General features: G+C 40.1%; 1 protein-coding gene across 1 annotated transcript in view; it reads right to left on the reverse strand.

Annotated features, from left to right (window-relative positions):
- Nucleotides 1–9,648: 9,648 nt before the first annotated feature.
- SLC35D1 (solute carrier family 35 member D1) overlaps nt 9,649–26,238 on the reverse strand; it is a 58,526-nt gene continuing 41,936 nt past the window's right edge. Inside the window, exons 11-12 of the mRNA XM_003892022.4 lie at nt 21,699–21,781; nt 9,649–14,701 (exon numbers count right to left, since the gene is read on the reverse strand). Of these exons, the coding sequence (XP_003892071.1) occupies nt 14,593–14,701; nt 21,699–21,781 (192 nt within the window). The 3' untranslated portion in view covers nt 9,649–14,592. The remainder of the gene's footprint in view (nt 14,702–21,698; nt 21,782–26,238) is intronic.

Consider the following 26,238-nt stretch of genomic DNA (forward strand, 5'->3'; position numbering starts at 1 on the left):
ATGTTGAGATTACAGGCGTGAGCCACCATGTCTGAGCTTAAACTCTTTAAAAAAGGAAACATGGGCCTTGCATTGGGGGTGGTTTCTTCCAGAAATAAGATGAGGTAGAGAACTGCATCAGAACAGATTGATCTGAGCCACTTTAAATTCTTGACCAGAAAATCTAGATTCAGGTTAAGAACTTGTTCCCAAGAGGGACTTTTCAAGTCCCTTAGTCTACTCTTGTCATCAGCTGTGCTGTAGCTTAGTGAACATGAGAAACTAGTTCTGCTTAGGAGATAATAGTGGTGCCAGTCATTCTAAGTATATCCTTTATTTTTGAAAGGTACTCAATCCCCTCTAAGCATCTATTTGTACATGACAGAAATTTACTTGGGTGGCTGGTGGTTTTGAGCTTTCGAATAGCCTGATTTATAGCTTTGTGAACTGCTTTGCTGTGTGGCCTCTTCTGTTGTCTTGCGCATTTGCCTCTAGTGTTAGTAGACAAGTGTTTGCATTTAAAAAACACACTATGACCGTATGTGGACTACATCTGCAATTTTTTTTGTTTTTCGGAGACAGCATCTTGCTCTGTTGCCCATGCTGGAGTGCAGTGGTATGATCACTGCTGCTCACTGCAGCCTCAACCTTCCTGACTCAAGGGATCCTCCCACCTCAGCCTCCCAAGTGGCTGGGACCACAGGTGTGGGCCACCACACCCTAATTCTTTTTATTTTTATTTTTGTAGAGACAGGGACTTGCTGTGTTGCCCAGGCTAGTCTCAAACTCCTGGGTTCAAGCGATCTGCCTGCCTCAGCCTCCCAAAGTGTTGGGATTACAGGTGTGACCACCACACCTGGCCACAAAATTCTTGTATCTAGTGCTAGTAGCTTAGAAAATAAAACAACTCAAGATTGCAGCAGATGGGAGTCATAGTAGATACCTTTGAACAGAATGATACCAGTTTTGGCAAAGGGATCTATTTTCATGTATATGTATAGTTAGGAAAATTAATGAAGGCCATATACCAAAAGTAATGGTAGTTTTTGAGTGGTGGACTTAAAATGACCAGACCCCCTTCTTAAAGAAGTCTCATAGCACTTGTCCCAGGTGTCATTTGGTTTTGCATGACTATTTCCTCCTCTTGACAGTAAGCCTCCTGAGGGGGAGGGCCGAGTTGTTTTCCTCCCCATCATACACCCACATCCAAGCACAGTGTCTCTTCCCTTACTCACTGAACATACTAGCATATAGGTTATAGCATAGCCTATAACCATTTGTCTCTTCTGCTTAGGGCCTAACTCTGGCTACTCTTTCCAGTGATTGTTCTATTGTACCTTTGGGGATAAATCCTGAGTTGCCCTTTGTACTGCCCCTCATTCCACTGAATAGTAGTATAAATGTGTTTTCATCCAGGTACTGCATCACTGGTAGAGGGTACCATTTTACTTGCTTTTTGGGGGAGCTCTGACTCTGGGATTTTTGAAAACTTTTATTTCTTCAAAGGGTTGCCTGGTTAAATTATGGAAAACAGCATCTCCCATTGCTTGTGTAATCCTATACCTACACATTCTCCCACTCTCCAAAACCGGTTGATTTGGGGGAGGCTAGGGAGAAAAGAAGAAACAATTACATGGATGTCAATGACCACATTGCCTACACATTCTCCCACTCTCTAAAATAGGTTGATTTGGGGGAGGCTGGGGAGAAGAGAAGAAACAATTACATGATTGTCAATGACCACATTGCTAGCGTGAGTCCCAGCTGCCCACTGGGTTCCATAGAGAGTCAGAGTCCCATTTTTGTGGCATGAATGCTAGCAGTATCACTTTATTTCCTTCCATAAAGTTTGTCAAAAAGTCAACTCATCATCTATGTGACAAACTTAGGAAGAGTTTCTGAACCACTGTCATTTATATCCATGCTAGTCTTCACAAGGTATAGCCTATAAGTTTAATGGGGAAAGCAGTGGAATCATCTCATGCTTGCACATCTGATGCCACACTGTTTATTAGTCCTTCTAAATATTCCAGAACAAAGAGCTGAAAGCCCACAGTGCCTGGCCTTGCATTTCCTTATCTCCAACTATACCTCATGTTCCTCCATTTCAACCAAGGGATAGCCTAAAATCTTATTTTATTCAGAATCCTCCCATTAAAAATATTTACAGCTTTTTAAAATACCATACCACCTTTTTCCATACCCGCTCATCCAAATCCAGCCACATTTCAAGATTTCTCCTCTTCATCTGGCCATTACTGTATTATCTGTGGTAAGCTAAACCTCTAAACTGGCCATTTGTAAAATAAGGATGATACAATGTAGGTCTGTTGAGATTATAAATGAGATACCTTATAGGGAAAATATTTTGTCCCTAGAGAGTGCTGGCTAATGACCAGGTAGGTAATAGTACAGGTCTACAGTCCCTTATCCAAAACCCTTGTGGCTAGCGGTATTTCAAAAAACGTCCACAGCACATTCTCAAACAAACCTATGGCTGGAAATATGGCCACAATAAAATGTCTTGACATGAATTTCAGGTGAGATTTTGTGGCCAAATTAGACAAGAAGCAGCTTGGTTTTCAGAGCCCTGTGGATTTCAGAATTGCAAACTTGTAGTGGCTTTCAAATTTTCGCTGGTGCTCTCTTGGCAGCTGGTCCCAACTGCCTTTACTTTTTCTACATAACTGGCAAAGAGACAAATTAGCAGGTGCACTCTAACCTGTACAGCAGCAACAACAGAACTTTGCACACTCTGAGCCTTCTGCAGAGCAACTGGAAGCCTGTAAATGAAGCAGGTGAGTGAGAATAGGCTGCCAAAGCCCAGATATGGTCCTTCTGGAATCTCTCACTCAATCTTCTTGTCTTACAGAAGGGAAAATTCAAGGCTGAAAATGGAAAAATGACTTGTCCAAGGTTCAACGACTTTAGACTCAGCTTCTTTGACAACGTCGGATCCCTGTATCCTTTTCTTTCATGGCACTTAACGGCTTACATATATTCATGGCTAGAGCCACGGGCTTAACCCTTGTCCAGTCAGTCCCGATGGCCAGGGAAGTAGGATACTATTAGCTACCCTTTACCCAGCTTGTCATTGCGGTTAGGCACGTAGGTCTTCATCATAAGATGGCAGCACCCTTTGGGTGTATTTGGCTACAACAGTTGGGGAAGATGCATTCCCTCAAAAGGAAAATAGGCTGGTCACAGAGAAAGATGATTAGGCAGATAAAACAAGTCTATTGCAAATATTATCTACCATTGTTAAGTGACTGCTGTTAAAAGCACTGCACTAATTATAAACCAATCTTCACAACGTTATTTTCCCCAATTTACAAATAAAACTGAGATACCTTGAGAAGTTATAAGACTTATTCTTTCCAATGATCTGGATTTTGTTTACCTATTTTTTTCTAAGTCAGGTCTTTGTGTTTAGGGAAGATGTGTGTTGTAGAATGGAAAACATGTTGCTTGCAAACAATCTTTCTCCTTGCTTTTTCCCACAACTCTGAACTCTAGAAAAGAGAAATTCCCCTAGTTGGAAAAAAGATGTTAGTAGGCTCTGAGAATGGCAGAAATGTGAGCTTCATTCTCCAGAAAGACATCAGAGGAATGACTACATGGAGTACAAAACAGGTTGAACTCTAGGCACTGGAATTTCCAGTAGTAGAAACTATTACCAGGGCAAAGTCTGCAATTTGTTGTACCATCTGCCTTCAAAGGACACCTTAGAGTTGGTCACTAAGGAGTTCAGCAGTGACCACGATGGACTGAAGACAAGAGTCCCTCTTGTATCTTCTGGGCACAGGAAATTCTCCTGAATCTTGTGTAACCTCTGCAAAGAACTGGGACTGAATTTCCTGGTAGGTGGCAAGATGGGGACTCAGATATATTTTGATTTAAAATAATATGTACTGTGACATTTCTTTCACCCTCAAACATCATTTACTTTACTGCTTGTTCTAGGAAGCTCCATGACCTCAGAGAAAAAGATAGGCTTTACAGGAAGGCAAATGTATATTCTAAGCAAAGACTGTCTCACAAATACCACTGTCTAACAACAAAACTTTCCCATGCTTGTTTCACCCCTAAAACAACACTAAGATAACTTTAAAGGACTGTTTAGAGGATTAAACTGTGTCGATACACAAGGTGCTAAAAAAAATGTCTGTGCAGCATGTAAAAATGGCTCAATAAATGTATTTTTACTGTGGGATAGCACGCACTCTGTTTCATTGCTACACTTCAAATATTACCTTTTTGGAAAACTCTTGGAAACAGAAGTTAGTCACCTCAAAAATGTTCCTGTTTTTATACTCAGAAAGCATCGAGGTTAAGTGAAAGTACACCAGTATGTTTTGTAAGTTAAAATAATTGAGTCAAAACTTACTGGCTTACCTAAAATGCAGGACAATCAGCATTCTTGTATTGGGAGATCAAAATCAGCTTTAAAAACATTTAGGTTTGCAAGCATGCATGCTGAGGTGTTCATTAGGTCATGGGATGGCCATGTGCAGCACTGAACTCTCAGCCCTAGCACAGGTGGGCCATGAGCCCTTAGGGAAAGGTTCCATTCACCTGACGACTCCGGTGAAGATGATTAGTTTCCCTGTCAGTGTCATGTGGCCATCTTAAGTCTACTTTGTCACTATTAGCGCCACAGCACCCTGAGAACTGCCAGTTTGATCCAGAGAGAAGCTGAACTCGTAATTCTGATGGATGATGAAAACAATAAGATACCAAGAAATCCAGGCCAGGCACAGTGGCTCATGTCTGTAATCCCAGCACTTTGGGAGGCCAAGGTGGGTGGATCACTTTAAGGTCAGGAGTTCGAGACCAGCCTGGCCAATGTGATGAAACCCTGTCTCTACTAAAAATACAAAAATTAGCCAGACATGGTGGTGCAAGCCTGTAGCCCCAGCTCCTCGGGAGGCTGAGGCAAGAGAATCACTTGAACTCGGGAGGCAGAGGTTGCAGTGAGCCAAGATCGCACCACTGCACTCCAGCCTGGGTGACAGAGGAAGACTCCGTCTCAAAAAGAAAAAAACAATCCAAAGTGATAATGGCTGAAGTCTATTTAGCATCCTAGTGGATTATTAAATTTTTAAATCTTAGTTGAGGAAATAGGTGTTTCAAATAATGTTCTGGAAACTATCAAGGAACCCGTTTTCAATATAGGCCTCAAGTTTTAATTAAGTATTTAAGGTGGTTTCTTGAAAACAATGAAATAAAATGCTTAATTTAAAAAATTTCCCAAAGTTAAAATGGTGTCCTGAAGACACATTTCAGCAAAAAAGGAAAAAATAAAGAAGAGACTTTACTTAAAAAAAAAACAGACTTACCACCTATTAATTCTAATTCCTAAAATAACTCACATCCCTTTTCTTTTCTCTGAAAAAAGGAACAGCTGTACTTTAGGACCTCATCATTCTCACTAGAACAACAGCCTGCTCTATCTGATGCACTCACCTTCAGTCCTGCCCTTCCACGACCCCCACCTGACAGTCATCCACGCAGAAATCCCAGTGATCCTGTTACAGCGCAAATCTGATCTGTAGTAGTTCAACTTAGTCATGCTGGTAGCCAAAGGGCTAAGTCTGGCTGGCAGATTTTTTGTTTTATTTCAATGCCTTTGAGAAGGTATGCACCCCAAGCCCCACCACTCACTATAGTATTTATTAACTGCATTCATTTGCATTCACGCCTGGCCCCTGTGAGACATCTGAATTTGCCAACCTCTTACAGTATACAATACAAATACTGCAGCTGGTGTGATCTTTCTAAAATGCAAATGAGGCCATGTTTCTGCCTTGCTATGCTCAAAAAAAAAAAAAAAAAAAAAAAACCTGACCCAACCTCTGTCTTCATAGAGCTTGAAGTGCTATGGAGATGAAGCAAGGGAGGGAAGAGAACACGGTGTGGTGAGAGCAGGGGAGCCTACTTCAGACAGGCTGGTCAAGGAAGACCCACAGAGATGAGGGCACGTACTATAAGGAAAGATGCACTCCAGTCAAGAAGTGGGACAGAGGCCCTAGAAGGTGGGAGGGCTGTCCCGCCAGTATTTTCTCAGTCAAATCCTAGTTGTTTTTCAGGAATCAGCTCAAACGCCATTTCTCCAAGGAAACCTTTCCTACCATTCGCAGGTGGAATGAAACTCCTCCTCCCACACATTCATACGCATATCTCCGCTATATTTTCATAATTCTGTCATCGTTTGTGGACATTGTCCTCAAAAATATTCACTGAAAAAAATTATCTGAAAATAAATACGCAGATATGATAAAGCACTCTTGACGAAACCGTCCTGTTGCTTTCTCTAACAACGAGGGATGGTATATGAAATGTATTCCTCAGAAAGAAAAGGGTTATGGAATCAAAGTCCAGGTTTACATTTCTCATGTGAGTGAAGTTGGACAAATTCCTTAGCCTGGCTGAAGCCACCATTTATGCATCAGAGAAGTGCTGGAAGGACCAAATATGCAAAGGCACATTTTAGCCCTAACCTGGTGAAAGCACATAGTCAGCCCTCAGTAAATACTGCTTTTCCTTCCTCTTAAACTGCTTTCTATCATTTAGCTGCCGAAAGCAGGTGTTGCCACAAGAGGGCACCTTTAGCACAGCTGGAAAGGCATGGCTGCTGTGCCTTCTCAGATTAAACCAGCCACCAGCTCATGCTTAAGCTTTAAATCCACAGTGGGTGAACACTGAATGAAAAATAACATTTGACAAGTATAGAGCGGTGATGAGTTTGGTATTGCCAAGTCTATTACAGAGAGACTAAGAGAAACGAGAACCCAGCATGGTGGCAAAGAGCAAGGGTGTCTGAAGTCAGACTGGGGTTTGAATGTGGGCTCCCTGACCACACCGGGCAAGTGTGCCTCTCTGAGCTTCATCTGTAGATGCCAGGGCTCTACTAGAGGATGGGTGCTGGCCCCAGTGAACTCAATCTGGCTTGATGGATGGATGAACCAATGGATACGTAGGCCCCAAGTGATGAGAACAGTAGGAAAGAAGAATTGAAGGTACCTGGTAACTGCTGACCCGCTGTGGGTACACAATGGCACCAGCTCTGTGCTTTCTCCTCTTAGCAGTGCATCCTCTATAGTGTTGCCCAATACTGGACAGCCTATGCTTCAAGGAAGCCAAATGAGACAATAAGCTGTCACAAAGATGAATTCTAATTTCAACAAATCAGAAAAAAATCAGACTTTAAGAGGATTTTTTAAAGTTGATTAAAACACATGCGTTAAGGACAATCTCTTCAACAAATGGTGTTGGGAAAATGAAATATCCACATGCAAAAGAATGAAGTTGGACCCTTACTTTACAACATATACAGAAATTAACTCAAAACATATTCAAGACCTAAATTTAAGATGTAAAATTATAAAACTCACATTGGATTTGGCAGTGTATCTTGGATATGCCACCAAAAGCACAGGCAACAAAAGTAAAAGTAAATAACTGGATTACATAAAAATTTAGAACTTTGCTGTGCATCAAAGTCAATGGATATAATCAAAGGAGTGAAAAGGTAACCTGTGGAATGAGAGAAAGTATTTGCAAATAATATATCTGATAAGGGGGCTGGGTACAGCACCTTACACCTGGAATCCTAGCATTTTGGGAGGCCCAGGCAGGCAGACTGCTTGAGTCCAGGAGTTTGAGACCAGCCTGGGCAGCAATGGCAAAACCCCGTCTCTACAAAAAAAATTAGCGCGGTGTGGTGGTATGCACCTCTACTCCACTACTCAGGAGGCTAAGGTAGGAGAATTCCTTGAGCCCAGGAAATTGAGGCTGCAGTGAGCTGTGATCATGCCGCTGCATTCCAGCCTGAGACCCTGTGTTTAAAAATATATATATATATATATATATATATATATATATATATATATATATACACATACACACACACATATAAAATTAAGCCCCTTTAAATATGTATCTATATCTATATATATTTAACCCGTTTAGATATAGATGTATAAAGATGTATCTGTATATATATGCAGATACCCTATATCTAAAAGGGTTAAATATGTATTTATAACATATACAGAAATCAAAAATATATTCAAGATCTAAATTTAAGATGTAAAATTACAAAATTCTTAGAAAACAGGAGGAAAGCCGTTAAAAAAATATATATCTCCTTAGATATATATTTCCAAGGGGGTTAAAATCCAGAATATAAAGAATTCTTACAACTCAACACCAACTCAAGCATATGAGATGCTCAACATCACTAATCATTAAATGGAAAATACAAATCAAAACCAAAATGAGATTATCACAACAATCCATTAGTATGGTTACAATCTGAAAACCAGAAAATAACAAGTGTTGATGAGGATGTGGAGAAACTGGAACCCTTGTGCACTCTTGGTGGGATTCTAAAATGGTGCAGCCATAATGGAAAACAGTCGAGTGGTTTCTCAAAAAAATTAGAATTACCATATGATACAGCAATTTCACTTCTGAGTATATACCCAAAAGAAAAGTAAGCAGGATCTTGGCTGGGCACAGTGGCTCACGCCTGTAATTCCAACACTTTGGGAGGCCGAGGCGGGTGGATCACCTGAGGTCAGGAGTTTGAAACCAGCCTCACCAACATGGTGAAACTCTATCTCCACTAAAAATACAAAAATTAGATGGGCATGGTGGTACATGCCTATAATCCCAGTCACTCCAGAGGCTGAGGCAGGAGAATCGCTTGAACCCGGGAAGAGAGGTTGCAGTGAGCCAAGATGGTGCCATTGCACTCCAGCCTGGGCAACAAGAGTGAAACTCTGTCTAAAAAAACACACACAAAAAAGTGGGATCTTGAAAAATATTTGTACATGTTCATAGCAGGATTATTCACAATAGCCAAGAGGTAGAAGCAACCCAAGTACCCATCAACAAAACTGGCTCAACAACGTGGTATACATACAATGGAATATTATTCAGCCTTAAGAAGGAAGGATATTCTGACATATGTTATAACATGGAAAAACATGAAGGACATTACGCTATGTGAAATAAGCCAGCCACAAAAAGACAAATATGGTACGATTCCACTTATATAAAATATCTAGAGTAGTCAAATTCATAGAAACAGAAAGAATGGTGGTTACCGATGACTGAGGTGAGGGGAAAATGGTGAGTTTCTGTTTAATGGGTATGGAGTTTTAATTTTGCAAGGAAACGTTCTGGAGATTGGTTGAACAATAATGTGTATATATGTAACACTACTAAACTGTACACTTAAAAATGTCTAAGATGGTATATTTTATGTGTATTTTACCACAATCTTTTTCTTAAAAAAAGGTTTAATATGCTTCTCCCTCTGACACACCTTAATATGCTTCCACCCCTGTTGAGTCTGCGTGTACCAAAATGCCTCTACTTGATGAGTAAAGCTACTCAGAAGCTTAGAAACCTGATAATGCAGTTGAAACATCCTGAAAACAGAAAGATTAGCATTTCTTTCCTTCTAATTTACCACAAGTATGCCACAAGACACTGGATATTCAGTCCTATGTACTATTCATAAAAACATTTGTATAGAAAATAGTATTTTCTACATATGGGGTCTCAATCACCTAACAGGATGCCAACCTCTAAAATACGGTCAGACTTCTGGCTCTGGATTAGTCTCTGTACGCAGTTACAAAGGAATTTTAATACTTGTTTTCAGGAAAAAGTATTTATTTTACACCATTACAAAAATATTTAGGCACATAATTTTCATGTTTATGTCACCTGATTTACATACCTCAATTCCTCAGTACCTTTTAACACTAAAATGGTCATTTGGTAAATAGACTCTAAAATGAAAAAATACTGAGAGGTTACCTGTAGACAAAAATCAGTCGATCATCAGCATGAGAAAGAAAACACCTGTGAAAAAAATAATCTCTAAAAACATTTTTGTGAGACAATAAAATCTAACCAGTAGATTTCTTTTTAAAAAGTATTTTCAAAGAACAAAGCTTTAAAAAAAAAACTACAGCACTGTAAACTATATCCTCATACCATGAAGCAGCATCCTGAAAGTAAGACCTAGAAGACTGGCTTAGAAAACAGTGATGGTGCCAGGGACTCACAATATATGACGACCGAGACAGGCCTGGAAGCAGGGGCAGCATGGGGTCAACTGCTTTCAATTCAGAGAGGGGAAAAGGAACGCTGCTGGCCTTTGCAGGAGCCATCTTAAAATGAAAAACTGAGAAAGATTTAACTGAATTGCTACTCTAAAATGTAATTATCTTCCTTTAAAATAGAAAATAATTTTCCTGGCCAGACATGTGGCACACACCTGTAATCCCAGCACTTTGGGAGGCTGAGACAGAAGGGTTACTTGAGGCCAGGAGTTTGAGACCAGTCTGGCAACAGAGTGAGACCCTGTCTTTACTGGGGGGGGGGGGGGGGGGGGAAAGGGAAGAAATGAACCAGGCGTAATGGGACATGCCTATAGTCATAGCTACTTAGCAGGCTAAGGCAGGAGGATCACTTGAGCCTAGGAGTTTGAGACTGTGGTGAGCTGCTATGATTACACCATTATACTCCAGCCTGGCTGGTGACAGAGCAAGACCTTGTTTTTTTTTAAAAAAAAAAAAAAAAAAAAAGGAGGGGCAGTAGGGGGAAATTTTTTTCCCTTTATTAAAATGTACCATCACAATATAAAAGCAATTTTGTTCTTTTTTAAAAACAGGTAGAATCACCTGCATCATGTAATGGCCACAATTGTGTCCAGTAGATATTTTTAAAAAAGAAAAGACAGTGAACAAAAACTGTTACCTAAGGATTCTAGAGGCAATGAGATACAGGGTCATGTTTTTCAGGATATACCATATTGCCCAAGCCTCTAGCATTTATGGACCATAAATTAAGAATCTTGTTTTGCCTTGAGTCTCACCATGAAATAATGACACAGTAGCCACATTTGCTGAGTGCCTAATATGTACTAGGCATTGTGCTAAGTAGTTTCATATCCATTATCTCATTTATTCTGAACATTTTTCCTCAGAGAGAGAAAAATCAATTACAGTCTTGTTCATAGGAAAAACCAAACTTACAGTTTTGGGAAAACAAGAACATGTACAGTAGAGGAGGCCTCAGGCTACTTACAGAATTCTAAGAGCTGTGTTGCTATCTCAGAGCTAGAAGATTAACATGAGTTACGAAAGTCATCTCAGATTAAAAAAATGCTTTAGCTCTGTGGGGCACCCCTAAAATCAGTGATACTCATATAACTATGCAGGCAGTTCTTGGTTACGAAATCACGGACTCCTTTCATCTGTCTCCTTTCTCCCACTTAGGGTCCAGGTTATCATATCTGGCCAAAGAATTACACACTCCTTGAAAGCAAGAACCATGTCTTGTTTATCTTTTTTCCAGAGCTTAGCAAAATGCTTGGCATACAACAGCTGCTCACTAAATCTCTGCTCACTGAACGAGGCTGTAAAGCAAGGCAGGCCCAAAGTCCTGGGGTGCCATTTCAAACCGATTCAATGTGAAACTCCACTGTTTCCCTGTGAGGATCCAGCATCAACTATACTGACCAAAACCCTCCATGGATTCTTGATAAAACAGGACTACCAAAAGCGTGTAAATGCACTTTTTTTAAAAAACTAGGTGCAAACTGGAGCCTATAAATGATTGACTCATAAAGTCCACAGCCACATGGGGCAAATAAAACTCAACAGGACATGCTGGCAACGTGTAGCCTGGCCAACTAGGGTTATTCCAATCCATTTAGCCTTGACTAGAAGCAGATTGGCCAAAGAGGGCCTCACTTACATTGAACAGGAGCCACTAGTCATAGAATTTGTCTTTTGGAACACCACAGCTCATCTGTCTCCGTGGGCAAATTAAGGAGTTAACTCTGTATTGCCTCTTTTTCTCCCAGGAGGCAGTTAACAGGACAAAGAATTTCTGCATTTATTTCTAGTAAATATCAAACATGGGGCAAAAACCAGATTCTGGGAGGTGCCACAATACCAGGTAAATCACCAGTATATTGTAACACGCCTGCAAAAATCAAAACACAAACTCCAAAAGACTATTCAGTCTCCAGCTTGCTCACACTGCTCCATCTTGCAATGCTGGTTAGCAGCTGAAGGAGGCATCCAGCAAGCAGAAGCTGCTGTACTGCTCTGGTCAGCCAGAAGGTTCAGCATAAGCCAGGGCTCCCAAGGCACAGAAGCCTGTCATGTGCATTTAGTGAAGCTGTAACTATACAATTTTCTCAAATACTCCTGAAGAGGTGACAGATCTCCTAGGGAACCTGACCCCCAAGAGGCAGTTCAACTCCTGGTGGGGCTCTAGCCCAACAACTGTTAAACACACCCAAAAGCCTTTCATGAAGAAATATTCTACAACAAAAATTATTCAAAGGTCCCTCCTTCATGTTGCTGACAGAAGGAAAAGAATCACTAAAAATAGCTCTCACTATGCCCTTTCACTATATCTAAGCAAAACCAGAAGTGTTGGCAACATTAACAGCTAGAAGTGCATTACCAACTAAAGTCAGCCTGGAAGTGGGATAAAGGTTCCAGGACAGCGTAACCTGTCACTCTTCCTGATTTGCAAAGTATGCTCCTCTCTGACACCAAATTCAATCAACTGCTTGCTTTTTTGAAAGGGCTCAAGTGAACTCAGGATCTGTTTCCTAAGTCCCTCATAGGGGAAGGGCGATTAATTAAATGGCAGTCATAGTTCAATAAAAAGGACATGGGTTTGATGTATTAGCAAGTCATCCTTCTCTGAGTTTTGTTTTCTCATTGGTAAAATAGGGAGAGTAAGACCCATATGACACAAGATAATATCCTTTACTCCCAGTGGAATTTTCTCAGGTCAGAAGATGCTAGAAAACAGTGAGTCTAAGGCTCTTAATGAAGCTTGTAACTTGGGAGTTGGCTGCAGGGATAATTCTAGGGACAGAGCACCACCAGCCAGGCTTTAGAAAAGACAAACCAAATGAGAAAGACAGGAATATGAAAATAATCTCAATATAAATTTTCAAATAAAAAAAAAATCAAAACCCTAACTGTTTAGGTCAACAGAGTCCAGTGGATTCCAAACCCAATGAAGTAGACACTAGTGTGTGCATTAGTGCAAAGGCACCAAATCTCTTGCACACTGGCTGCACAACTGGCCTGAGCAAACACACTAATCCTCAAGGTCAATGGATATCTCTGAGTCAAGTCATAGGATTATGTTTGAGTTAAAATCTCCACCCTCCAGATTACCCCAAGAGGCAATTTAGGCAATGCCCATTCACACCTGCTCTTCCAAAATGCAGCAATGGTTTTGAGAGAAGTTGGCAAGCTCAGTAAGTGAGCCAAGGGGCATATAATGTAGGTGGGAATGTTGAAAGGAGGGAAGTTTGCTCATTGCTCATGCCATTTAAGAAAGAAGATGACAGCTCTAACACTGACACTGCCAGAGAAAAACCAACCAGTGACAATACGAAGAATCTAACCAGCCTTTCCCCTCAAACCAATAAATTCAGAAATGTGGGACCTCATCATATTCATCCAGAGAGCAACTGAACCCAAAGGAAGGAGGCAACGGAAAACAGACTTGCCTGTCTGCAGTTCTTACTTAGAGAGTCAATGCTGAGCTGCACTAGTTTACAAAACACAGCTCTTTACTTGTACCTCATCTCACATTGCAGCATTTGAACTCACACTGTTGCAGGGTAGGTAGGGCAGGTGTTTTTAATCCAATTTACAGACTTGCGGCTTTTGAGGGCTGAAACAACTTACTCCTAGTGACATCTTCTGAATGATTTTAACAGAGCTAAATTCACAACCTTACCTCAGTCACTATGGCAGGAGTGAGATGTTTCAACTACCTCTGCAAACATCTCTGTATCCCCAGTATTTAGCACAATGCCTGGCACATATACTTAAAACATGTTAGTTGAATCAATAAATCAAATAGATGAATAAATTAGTAAAAGGCCTACTTTCTCACCCCCTTCATTATCCCCATTCTATACAACAAAAAAAGAACATGTTTTCAAGGAATGCACTCTGCTCATCCTGTGAAAGTCAGGGAAGCTAACGTAGACAGCAATACACTTCAAAGCCCCACATCTTTTTATAGTGCCAAAGTTGTTTTCCTTGGCAAATGGAATGACGATATGACGAAGACAATGCAATCATAAGAAATAAAATTCAAAGAAATTTCACATATTTGTCTGCATTTCCAGCAGAGGAAAGGCTAAACTGCCTCCAGATGCAGCAACAATTTGAATGATGAAGCTCCAGTTGGCAAACATTATATATGCAGCTCTCAGGGACACCTGGATATCAAATTATGAAATAAAATACTTTCAAAACACTGATGTTTCACTGTCGGCATAGAAGAAAAATAAATTAAAAAGCCCAGTACATTTTCCAGTCTGATATAAATTAATTCAAACAACATATTTAAAATAGAGTCAATTATAAGTTTCTCTCATCATAAAATTTTAAAAGGCAGCAATCAATCCTCAGATTGTACAAGTGCAATGGAACGGTATTTCCTCCATAATCAAGACACCTCAGTGTCTGTGTAGGAATTGCCAGTGTTCTGAGTTGATTAAAAACTTAGGCCTACGTATCAGATGAAGCAATCCTCTGGTCACACTGCTCCTTTCCCCTTAATGTCCAGCTTGTTACTAGCCTCTGACTGTTTGCTCAGCTGCTCTTCAGTGAAAGTGATATAGGAATACACCAGGCTCCCAGCAATGCTGCAAAACAGAAAACCACTATAAGAGATGGAGGAAGGGAGGGTTTTAGGGTAAACACTCTACTTGGTTAAAAAAAAAAAAAAAAACTTACACCAAAAAATTAGATGAAGGGTAAAGTTTCATAGTGGGGAATTGTATAAATTCATACAATGGAGTACTATACATCTATTAAAATGGTATAAAATAAAAACAGGCATTGACATATTAAATTTTAGAGACAGCTTAAATTTTTATGAGAAAATGTATCATAAAACATCAAGCATTGTCTAATCTCATTTTATTTAAATGAACATGAATATGTACATCAGTACACACTAGAACAGACAAAAGTCTGCGAGGAACACACGAAGAATATTAACAGTGGTTACAGCTGGATGCTGACACTACAGGTAAATTTTTAGTTGTATGTTTTTTGCATTTAGAAAAATAGGCATTAATAGGAAGCATCCCAAATTAGTTAAATATGCAGACCCTATGAGATTCACAGAGCTGGTTTTTCTCTGACTAAAAGCAAGTTCACAGTGGTGAACTTATCAGCTGGGCCTTCAGCCTATGACAGGTGGTTGCTGGTACCCCTCACTTACCCATCGCACCTCCCACCAAGAAGGATCACTCTTTGGTGACAATGATTACTTGGTCCATTCTCTGTGGGGACCTCAAACTCACCTAGGATACACAGCCTTCTACCCTATTCACTAAGTGGAAAGTAGGTTGGAAGAGCTCACAGATCCGACCACTCCTGCCCTGCCCTCCCTGGCTCTTCCACTGAGACTGCCACCCAGGACTCCCTTGGATTCCAGCCAGCTGGGTGCCTAACCTGGGCTCCAATTTTTCTGCCCTGGATTTGGCCCTCATCTTCTGCCTGACCACTTGACTCATGAACTTGCTGCTTATTTAAAATTAGTTCTGTTCTCCTCTGGGCTCTGACATCAGCCCCAGACCAGCTGGAGGAGTGTGAGAGATGCCTAGCTCTTGTTCCCACTAGGAAGAAAGCGGGATCAGGCACTGGCGCTTGTTCTTGACTACACATGCTCACATAATACTAGCCATTCTCTGAGACCCCAATCAACCCAAAATAAAGCCTCTTCCAATTGAACCTTCCCAACCAGATTCTTCCTTTTCCTCATCTGCACCTCACAGCACTCAAGAGCAATCAAATTATTAAAGTCTACCTGTCAAACATTTTATATACATTTCCATTTTCCCAATATTCCTGCAAGGTACAATATCCCTCCAAGGTACAATATCCCTCCAAGGTGTCCATTTTATAGATGAGGAAAGTCCCAGAGTCATAAGGTAACTTGCTCAGGGTCACAAAGCATCCTAATGATAGACCAGAATAAAACCCAGGTCAGCCTTTCTCCACTCCAACTGCTGCCTCCCTTATGACCCTTGTGCCACTGGATATTAGTTATCCATCCTCATTTTGTCCTTATCATCTTGTTAATTTCCCATGGCCTCAATTCTTTTAGCTGCACAGAGTCTCTTGCAATTGGCCTGGCACTTTTTAGCAACACAGTAAGTAACTGCTAAACTGAGTATCCCCCATCACCCCACCTGAGGAAAGGGGACACATGAACCCAATTCTTACACTTTTTTTGGTCTTTTTTTTCCCCCTTTCTGTGGAGAATGGGGTCTCACTATATTGCCCAGGTAGGTCGTGAACTTCTGGGCTCAGCTATCCTCCTGCCTCTACCTCCCTAAGAGCTGGGATTACAGGAGTGAGCCACCGCGCCTGCCATGAACCCAATTCTTATGCCAATATTCATAGAGCTTATGCCAATGTTCATAGAGCTTCATCTTTTCCTTCATCTAGCAGCCTTTTCCCATTTATTTTTTTCTGGAATTTGATATGACTCTCCTAGAAACTTTTCTGGTTTTCCTAGTACCTCAAGTAGATTACTTCCCTGGTAGCTGGACTGGACCCAAGAAGATGGCTTACTGAAGTCTTTTGGACTGAAGCTAAAAGTTCTTTAAGGTTCACATGTACACCCATCCACATGACAGTCAATTTCCCTCTGCCTCCAAACCCACCCCAAAACAAAGTAGAAGAGCTACCTCTCCTTTCTTTCATCCTACCTTTCTCTAGCTTCCCCTTCCCACAACCACCTAAAAAATAAAAATGTTTCTTATTTTTCCTGTTGAGACAATCTCTGATGCTCATATTAACCCTATTTAAACTGGATAGGAATACTGGGGAAGCACAGGATAGAAAAAGACAAAGAATGTCCTGGAATTTATTCCAGGCTTAGCCCTAATGATAATTCCAGATCCTATATTCCCAGCATAGTCAGTGTATTGAAAAAAACATGGACTCTACAGTTAGGTCTTGGTTCAAATCCTGAATATACTATAGGTTGAGTATCTCTTATCTAAAATGCTTGGGACCAGAAGTATTTACGATTTCAAATTTTGGAATATCTGCATTATACTTACCAGCCCAAGCATCCAAATTCCAATTCTGAAATGTTTCAAAGAGCATTTCCTTTGAGCGTCCTGTTAGCATTCAAAAATTCCAGATTTTGGAGCATTCTGGATCTTAGATGTTCAATCTACACTAGCTATGTGACCCTGCGCAAATTAATCCATTTCTGTATTCATCAAATAAGAATACTGTTATCTGTCTAAGCTTGTCTGAGGATTAAATGAGATTACGTGAATAATCTCTTCATTCTCTTCTCTCCTACCTTCCCTGTCAGCCCTGACACTCACAGACCAGAGGGGATATGCCCTGCTGACAAAAGGTAAGGTACTATAATAATAAACGTCTTACTCCATTTGGGCGGCTGTAACAAAATACCATAAATGGTAGCTTATAAACAACAGAAATTTATTTCTCACAGTCCTAGAGGCTGGGAAGTCTAAGATCAAGGCGGGTTCAATGTCTAGAGAGGGCTCTCTTTCTGGTTCACAGACAGTATCTTCTCATCATGCTCTGGGATATCTTACATAAGGGCACTAATCTCATTCATGAGGACACCAACTCCATGACCTAATCACCTCCCAAAGCCCCACCTCCTAATACCATCACTTTGGGAGTTGAGAGTTCAACAAACGAATTTTGGGGGAACACAAACATTCACACCATAGAGCAAGGAGATGTAACATAATGAAAGAGGGGGCACACTATTGCCACATGGTTGTAACTTGAGGCAACAATAAAATATTTTTAATTTCATCTTTATTACTGACTTGATCATTATCAAATATAATTTTCAGAAAGGGCAATTCATGAACCACCTGAAGAGAACTGAACGTTCCTCAGCAAGCATACTATGTGTTACGCAGTGATGAGTAAACGCTTTGGGAAGAAACTATGTAAGCTGCTCTCTAGCAGCTTTGGGGAAGGGGAAAACTGGAAGGAAGGGAAAGGGAAAATGAGGAAAAGCCCAGATTTGAAGGGGAGAAGGGTTATATCTGAATTTTTACACATCACTACTAAATGATTCTAAATCAGGATCTTCCACTACTTCAAACAGAGACCCTTTAACTAATCTATTGGCCTCATAAATATTCACATGAAAGTTGATACCTTCTGGTACTCTGAAATTGGTGTTAACACATTAGATCATCCTAAATATTCATTTTTTAAAAGAAGAACCCCTTGTATTAGAACTGGTTAAGATTTTTCTTTTAAAAAGTTAAAACATGCATATTAAAAATAGGGTAAAATCATTATGCAAGCCTAGGTTTACGCCGTTTAAAAAATTTTCAAGCAATTTTCATGTCTAATCTTCAAACAATAGCACTACCAACTCTTTTTTTGTTGTTGTTGCCAGGCTGGAGTGCAGTGGTGCCATCTCGGCTCACTGCAACCTCCTTCCTCCAGGGTTCAAGCGATTCTCCTGCCTCAGCCTCTGAGTAGCTGGGACTACAGGCGCACCCCAACACGCCCAACTAATTTTTGTATTTTTAGTAGAGATGGGGGTATCACCATGTTGGCCAGGGTAGTTTCGATCTCTTGACCTTATGATCTGCCCGCCTCGGCCTCCCAAAGTGGCACTACCAAATCTTAACTCACAGAGACCTGCTGTGGCAGACACAGCTGGGAGACAACCAGAAGAAAAACACAAAGCTACAGTTCCTGAGACAGGGGCCTTGTTAGAATACCGCAAATCTGACTGGAATGTGCTAAACTGCTTCCAAATCTATTGAATCTATTAAATCCACTTGATCTGCTCTGATCCACTTTTGATCTTCAAAAGCAATGCAAACAGTCTACTTCTCCTAAACCTATAGTCATGGACATATTCATTCGCCCCCAACAATGAGATATCCATTCCAAAAATATACACTAAAAATGCTTTCAGTATAGCGACCCTGTGGCCAGGGAACAACAGTCCTAACGTCCAGGCTGCCTCTTTCATATCTCATCACTGACATGTCTGTTCATGTGTCTAGGCAGGTACCTCTGCCTCCCAGATTAGACCCTGCCTTCTATATGTCAAATAAGCCAATCTACATCAAAACTTATGAACCAAGAGTTTGCCTTATACCGCTATTTCCTAACAAACAACATTCCTGCCAAATAACTGAAACTGGGTTTCTGGGTACATTCTTCCCACAATGACCAAGGACACCCATCTTCACTCTCCATACAGCAACTTTTAGGAAGACTTTTCCCATTTTCTTTCTCACCAGCTAAATGCAGCAGAGCTGTACTGCCTCTGTATCTACCATCTTTCAAAGGTTTCCAATCTGAACAGAGAGAAACACAAAGATGTCATTGCGTTGAATAAAGAGAATCTAACTGTGTGCACGCTGCCACTTACAAAGCTCTATGATGTGGGGCAAGTTACTTAGCCCCTCAGAACCTCAGTTCCCTCACACCTGTGAAATGGAGATTATAATACCATTCTTACAGGATTGACATAGGAATTACATTATATAATTTAATTATATGACAATGTTATAATATTAATGTTACATATGTTATGTTATTATATATTATATGTTAGATGTTATGCTATATGTATATTAACATACGTTAAATTATATACTTCAATTATATGAGACAATAGATCATTTCACAAGGTTGAGTAGCATGCAGTGGCCACCCAAGAGACATAAAAGTCAAAACGCTAAGGTACACCGGGGGCTAATATCAGTGAACAGTAAAAAGATGAAAGGGGTTTTGGCAATTGCTGCTTTTCTTCATCCTCAAGGCTTTTCTGTTTTTGATCATCCTAACTAGATCTTAACTGTATGGCAAGTAAGCAAGTTTTGACCCAACCTCTACCATCTGCAGTCTATTGGTATCTCACAGAATGTCTTCCAAGTTGGGCACTCATTCTTCCTCCGTTATGAGACATTTGAGAGGCACCTCACACTCGGTTACTGACCTACTTTTCCAGAATTATCCTTGTGAAATCCCTCTTACACTAACCACACTGGAGTGCCTACTGCCCATTCTCCCCAGCCCTCATCCAACAACTGCATTTCCACCTTCATGTTTTTGTTTGGTCCAGGTAGATTTCCTTGAGAAGATAACATCTGAGGAAAAACTTACAGGCATAAAAGTTAGCCACGCAAATATCTGCCAGTATATTCCAGGCAGAGAAAATATTCAGTCCAAAGGTCCTAAAGAGGGAGCACACCAAACATCCTAGAGGAACAGCAAGGTGGTCTATATGGATGAAGTAGAGTAAGGGAGAAGAAGAGAAGCAGTGGCTAAAGTTGGAGAGGTAAACAGGGGCTAGATCTAGTAGGGCCTTGTAAGGACTTTGGAACTTCAATAGTCATGGGGCGGGGAGTATGGGAGCATTAAAAGAATGACATATTCAGACTTACCTTTTGCAAAGAATGAACTGCCTACTCTGTTGAGAACTGACAGCAGGAGAGGGAGGTGGATGAGTCAAACCAGGGATAAAACTGTATAAGACTAGGGCAACAATGTAGCTCAGCTGAGGATGAAAGCAATGCTAATAGTGACAAGAGATCTTCTGTTGGATAGTTTCTGAAGGTAAAGCCAACAAAATTTGCTAACACACTGGATATTAGACATGAGATAGAAAAGTCAAGGATAATGCCAAGATTTTTGAACCAGGTAGCTAGAAGGATGGAGTCTCCATCAACTAAGATGACAGAGATGATGGGTAGCACAGACTTTGAAGGAAATAAACAGTTCAGTTTTAGACATGTCAGCAGGAGGTGTCAAGTGGACTGTTAACTAGACAAGTCTGACTTGAAGACAGAGGTCTGGCCCAAACAGAAATTTGATCATTTTTAGGCATGCAGAGAATATTTAAAACAATGGGATTCAAAATTCAAGAACTGAAAAAGATCTTTCAAACAATACAAGTAACCCCCTCACTGATGAAGACATGTAAGGTCTAAAGAAAGGTGGTAAGGTCAGACACACATCAAATAATTGTGGTTATGTTATTCTTCTTTAGCCCTATATTTCTAGAGAACACTGCACTGCCAGCTAGCATAATAGAGTGCTTTCAAGGCTAAACAAAGGGAGTTCAACTTCTAGAAAAGATTCCCTAATACTCTAAATAGAATATAGAAGCATTTTCTCCACCCTCTACTTTTATTTTTTTAAATTTTATTTATTTATTTATTTTAGGCTGGAATGCAGTGTAATCACAGCTCACTGCAGCCTTGACCTCCTGGGCTTAAGTGATCCTCCCACCTCAGCCTCTCAAGTAGCTGGGACTACAGACATGCACCACCACACCCAGGTAATTTTGGTATTTTTTTGTAGAGACGGAGTTTCACAATGTTGCCCAGACTAGTCTCAAACTCCCGGGCTCAAGCAATCTGTCCACCTCAGCCTCCCAAAGTGTTGGGATTATAGGTATGAGCCGCTATGCCCGACCTCTCCCCGCTTCTTAAAAAGCATTATGTAGAGACATTAAATATCTAGCACATAGAAGGCACTCCATATATGTTTAATAATGAATAAATTTTCCATTAATTTAATAGCCTAACTTTATTGTGACATTATTTGAATATCCAATCCCGATTTTTCAATTTAAATTGTTTTACTTACCTGATATTTAAACCAATGAAGTTTGTCCACGTGAAAATATAATCTCCACCAAAGACCATTCCAATATAAGTTATTAATATATTCTAAAAATAAAAATAGTAATATACTGTTACACAGGTTTAACGGAGTTTCTTAAATATATATAAAATTCATCCAAATATCTGTCCTTAAAATACAAAAACAAATAAACAAAAGACAAACAACGAAAACCCACCAATCCTAATAAGAGTATAGTATAAGGAAGAACACTATTAAGAAAACAGTGACATTAACCTCTTCCCAATCTATTTCCCCAGAAGATAAATTCTTTTGCCAATACTAAAGAATACTACCAATAGAATGGGAGAAAATATTCACAAACTATGCATTGGACAAAGGTCTAATATCCAGAATTGATAAGCAACCTAATTCAACAAACACAAATAACACCATTGACGGGCAAAGGACATGAACAGATATTTCTCAAAAGAAAACATACATGCAGCAAATAAATATATGAAGAAAGGCTCATCACTAATCATCAGAGAAACACAAATCAAAACTACAATGTGATACCATCTCATATCAGTCAGAATGTCTATTATTAAAAAGTCAAAAAACAACAGATATTGGTGACGTTGGGGAGAAAGGGGAATGCTTATTTATACACTGTTGGGGAGAACGTAAATTTAGTTCAGCCACTGTGGAAAGCAGTGTGGACATTTATCAAAGAACTTAAAACAGAACTACCATTTGACTCAGCAATCCCACTACTGGGTTATATCACCAAAGGAAAATAAATTGTTCTACCAAAGAGACACATGTACTCTTACGTTCACTGCAGCATTATTCCTAATAGCAAAGACATGCAGTCAACCACGATGCCCATTAATGATGGACTGGATTAAGAAAATGTGGTACATAAGCATCATGGAATACAATGCAGCCACAAAAAAGAATGAAATCATGTCCTTTGCAGGAACATGGTTGCAGCAGGAGGCCATTATCCTAAGCAAACTAACACAGGAACAGAAAACCAACCACCACCTGCTCTCACTTGAAAGTGGGAGCTAAACACTGGATATACATGGATACAAAGATGGGAGCAACAGACACTGGGGGCTGCTTGAGGTTGGAGGGTAAAAGGGGGGTGTGAGCTGGAAGACTACCTGTTGAGTACTATGCTCACTACCTAGGTGACAGGATGGTCTGTGCACCAGGCCTCAGTGACACACAATCTACCCATGTAACAAACCTGCACATGTACCCCCAGAACCTAAAGTATCTTTGCCTCTTCTTCTAAAATGGAAAAAAGGGAATGTGGGGACTTTACCAATATAATGACTGTTTTTAGAGGAATCTTCCTTGGTATCTTAAGAAAACACATGGGAAGTCATCTCAAAGGTATTATACCTAAAATCACTTCTGACACTCCCAGGTGCAAACATCTTCTGGCTCCCTTTTAATTATCCTAAGACCATAAAAACAAAAAATAAGTTTCTAAAATTTAAACTAGAGGCTGAATATCCCTTATCAGGTCCCAAATACTCAGGACTAGAAATATTTCAGATTTCAGATTTTGTAATATTTCCATTACACTTGCCAGTTGAATATCTCAAATTCAAAAATCCAAATGCTTCAATAATTATTTCCCTTGAATATCATGTCGGCATTCAAAAAGTTTTAGATTGTGGAGCAAGCATTTTGGATTTCAGATTTGGAGTTGCAGGAAATCAAAATATTTTACCCCCAAATATATTTCTTTAACATACAGTAATTAAGATAGCTGTCAGAAAGTTAGCAAAAAGAAGTAGCTCTGCAAAGCTGTCTTTTGTGAGGGAAATTTACATTTGTAGAAAAATCTACACTGACTGCAGCCAGGCCTCCCCTTGTCCAGATCTAGGAAACATTAATTGAGAGTCTGACACCTTTCAAGGTCTAAAAAAGCATTTATCATCTATTGTCTCCAAGGGCTGCTACCCGTGAGGTTTCATCTGTATAACAAGACCACTTTTGCTAGCCAAGCCTTCTGTCCCTCCTATAACCTATTTTGCCCAATCTAAGCCCCCATTCTTTCTCTAACTTCAAGATAGTATATAAGCTTCTACACCCCCCTGGGAGGTTACGTGGTCACTCTGCAATATTCTCCATATGCACATTAATAAATTAGATACCTTTTATTTTACTAGTCTGTCTTTTGTGAGCTGATTTTTAAGCAAATTTTCCCTTGGTCCCTACAGTTTTGACACAGTAAGCAGGGTCACCAAAGCTGTTCTGCTCTTTTGGAAGCTGCAGCAAAGATAATCCAGGACCTCATCAACCAGCATAAGATAAAAATTTCTTACCAGCCAGGCTCCAGACCTCTTTCTCCCTGTGGAATCTGATCAAGTGGATGGTTTAAAAAAAAAAAAAATCACTGTTTTCTTTTTCCTCTCCAGAATCTTTTTGTATTTTTTGCCATCAGGTCTCCCTCCGTCTCTCAGGTTGGAGTGCAGTGGCACAATCTCAGCTCACTGCAACCTCTGCAACCCAGGCTCAAGTAATCATCCCACCTAAGCCTCCCAAGCAGCTGGGACCGCTGGCTAATTTTTTGTATTTTTGGTAGCGATGAAGTTTACCATATTGCTGAGGCTGGTCTTGAGCTCCTGAGCTCAGGCAGTCCACCTGCCTCAGCCTCTCAAAGTGCTGAGATTACAGGAGTTGAGGCACCACGCCCACCTATAGAGCCACCGAGCCCCAATCTTGATTAATGGGAGAAAAAGATTTGTGTGACGAGTCTTGGTTGTAGCTTTTGGTACCTGTGGCATGAATATTCAAATTGTTTGATTCCTTTCTTCCTCAAAATAGTCTTTTCCTTTATCTTTGTCTGTGTTGCTGTCATAAAAATTAGGGTACTGCTTGAGGTTCTCTCTTGTCATTTTATGCCCTGGAAAGTTTGACTTCTGATCAAGTGGAAGCACACTCTCTCTTGGTCTCTGCCATCTTGGGGCATGACTTTTGAGTCATGTCACGTGGCCAGTCTAAAAATGGCTAGAAACCCAAGATTTTGTTCCAAATGTGTCAAGCTCTTAGGAGAGTCTGTCATAAAAAGTCTCATCTACAAGGGGCTTTTGTCATCTCAACCTTTGTTGCCTGCTTAGTACGAAAAAAGTCCAATCCTATGAGGGCCTACCCACTGTCACAGATTAACAGGTCTGTGACTGGTGGGACCCCATATATTTGTGGGTTACTGGAGACCATCCATGATAATTAGAACCTTTCACTATCTGAGCCTATTCTTGGCAATACATTTTTTTTGTGGGGGCGGGGCATGGGAACTTTGGGATAGTAGGCTCTTCTATGCCCTCTCCAAGAAAACATTTCTAAACCTAAAAAATTACATCCTGGGTTTTCCATAAAGAGACTATTAGATTGAGTCACTATTAAAATAAGTACACCATTAAAAATTCAACAGTCAAAAGATGGATCCTTTAAATTAGACTCCCAAATTAAAAGAAAAAAAAATTTTAAGAGATCTCTTATTCTAAACAATTGATGAGAAGGTCACTTTTTTTTTTTAAAGACACATAATAGTGTCATGGTTAGTCTTGAAAATTCTCTTGACAAAATTAAAGGAGCAAAAATCTGACCTAAAATAAAGTTAAAATCCTTTGTAAGCTCACACTCCCTGCTTTAGATCCCCAGTGGGATTCACAGTAAAGGTTGCTGTACCTTATGGCTGGCAATTCACCACCACAGCCTGGGTTCAATTCCTGGTCAGAGAATCGGCCCCTTTTGGCTCAATATTCATGTGACTTTGACTTTTTGGGGTACCCATCCACCTCTTTAGAAATGCCAAGTGCATCCTTAGTTAAGTCATAACTTTGGTTAAGTCTTACTAGTTTCACTTGCGAGGGTATCTTCAATAAAAAAAATTCAAAAGGCAAAAATATCTGTTTGTCCCCCCAGCTAAAATCTGGTAATAGATTTTAAAAAGATTTTTTAAAAAGAGCTTTGTGGTTAAAAGCCAGCTTAATTAAAACCTGATGTTCAAATTATACATACATATATAATTTAAGAACATATATCCTGGAGAGAGAGAGAGAGAGAGAGAGAGAGAGAGAGAGAGAGAGAGAGAGACAGAGATCTCCTGTTCTTAAATTTTTTTTCAGTAGACTAAAACTTTTTTTTAAATTATTTTTTTAAAGTTAGACTCTTATATTTTAATTCCTTTCTTAGAAATTGGGCCAGGCACAGAGGCTCACACCTGTAATCCCAGTACTTTGGGAAGCAGAGGTGAGCAAATCACTTGAACCCAGGAGTTCAAGACTAACCTGGGCAACATGGCAAAACCCTGTTTCTATAAAAAAATAAAATAAAATAAAAGTTGGCCAGGCATGGTGGCAGATGTCTGTAGTCCCAGTTACTCAGGAGGCTAAGATGGGGGGATCAATTGAGCCCGGGAGGTTGAGACTGCAGTGAGCCATGATTGTGCCACTACACTTAAGCCTGGGTAACAGAGTGAGACCCTGTCTCAAAAAATATATATTTCTCTCCCATTTACTCTTATTCCTTCCTATTC

This window comes from Papio anubis, chromosome 1 (assembly GCF_008728515.1).
Source record: "Papio anubis isolate 15944 chromosome 1, Panubis1.0, whole genome shotgun sequence".
Classification (NCBI taxonomy): domain Eukaryota; kingdom Metazoa; phylum Chordata; class Mammalia; order Primates; family Cercopithecidae; genus Papio; species Papio anubis.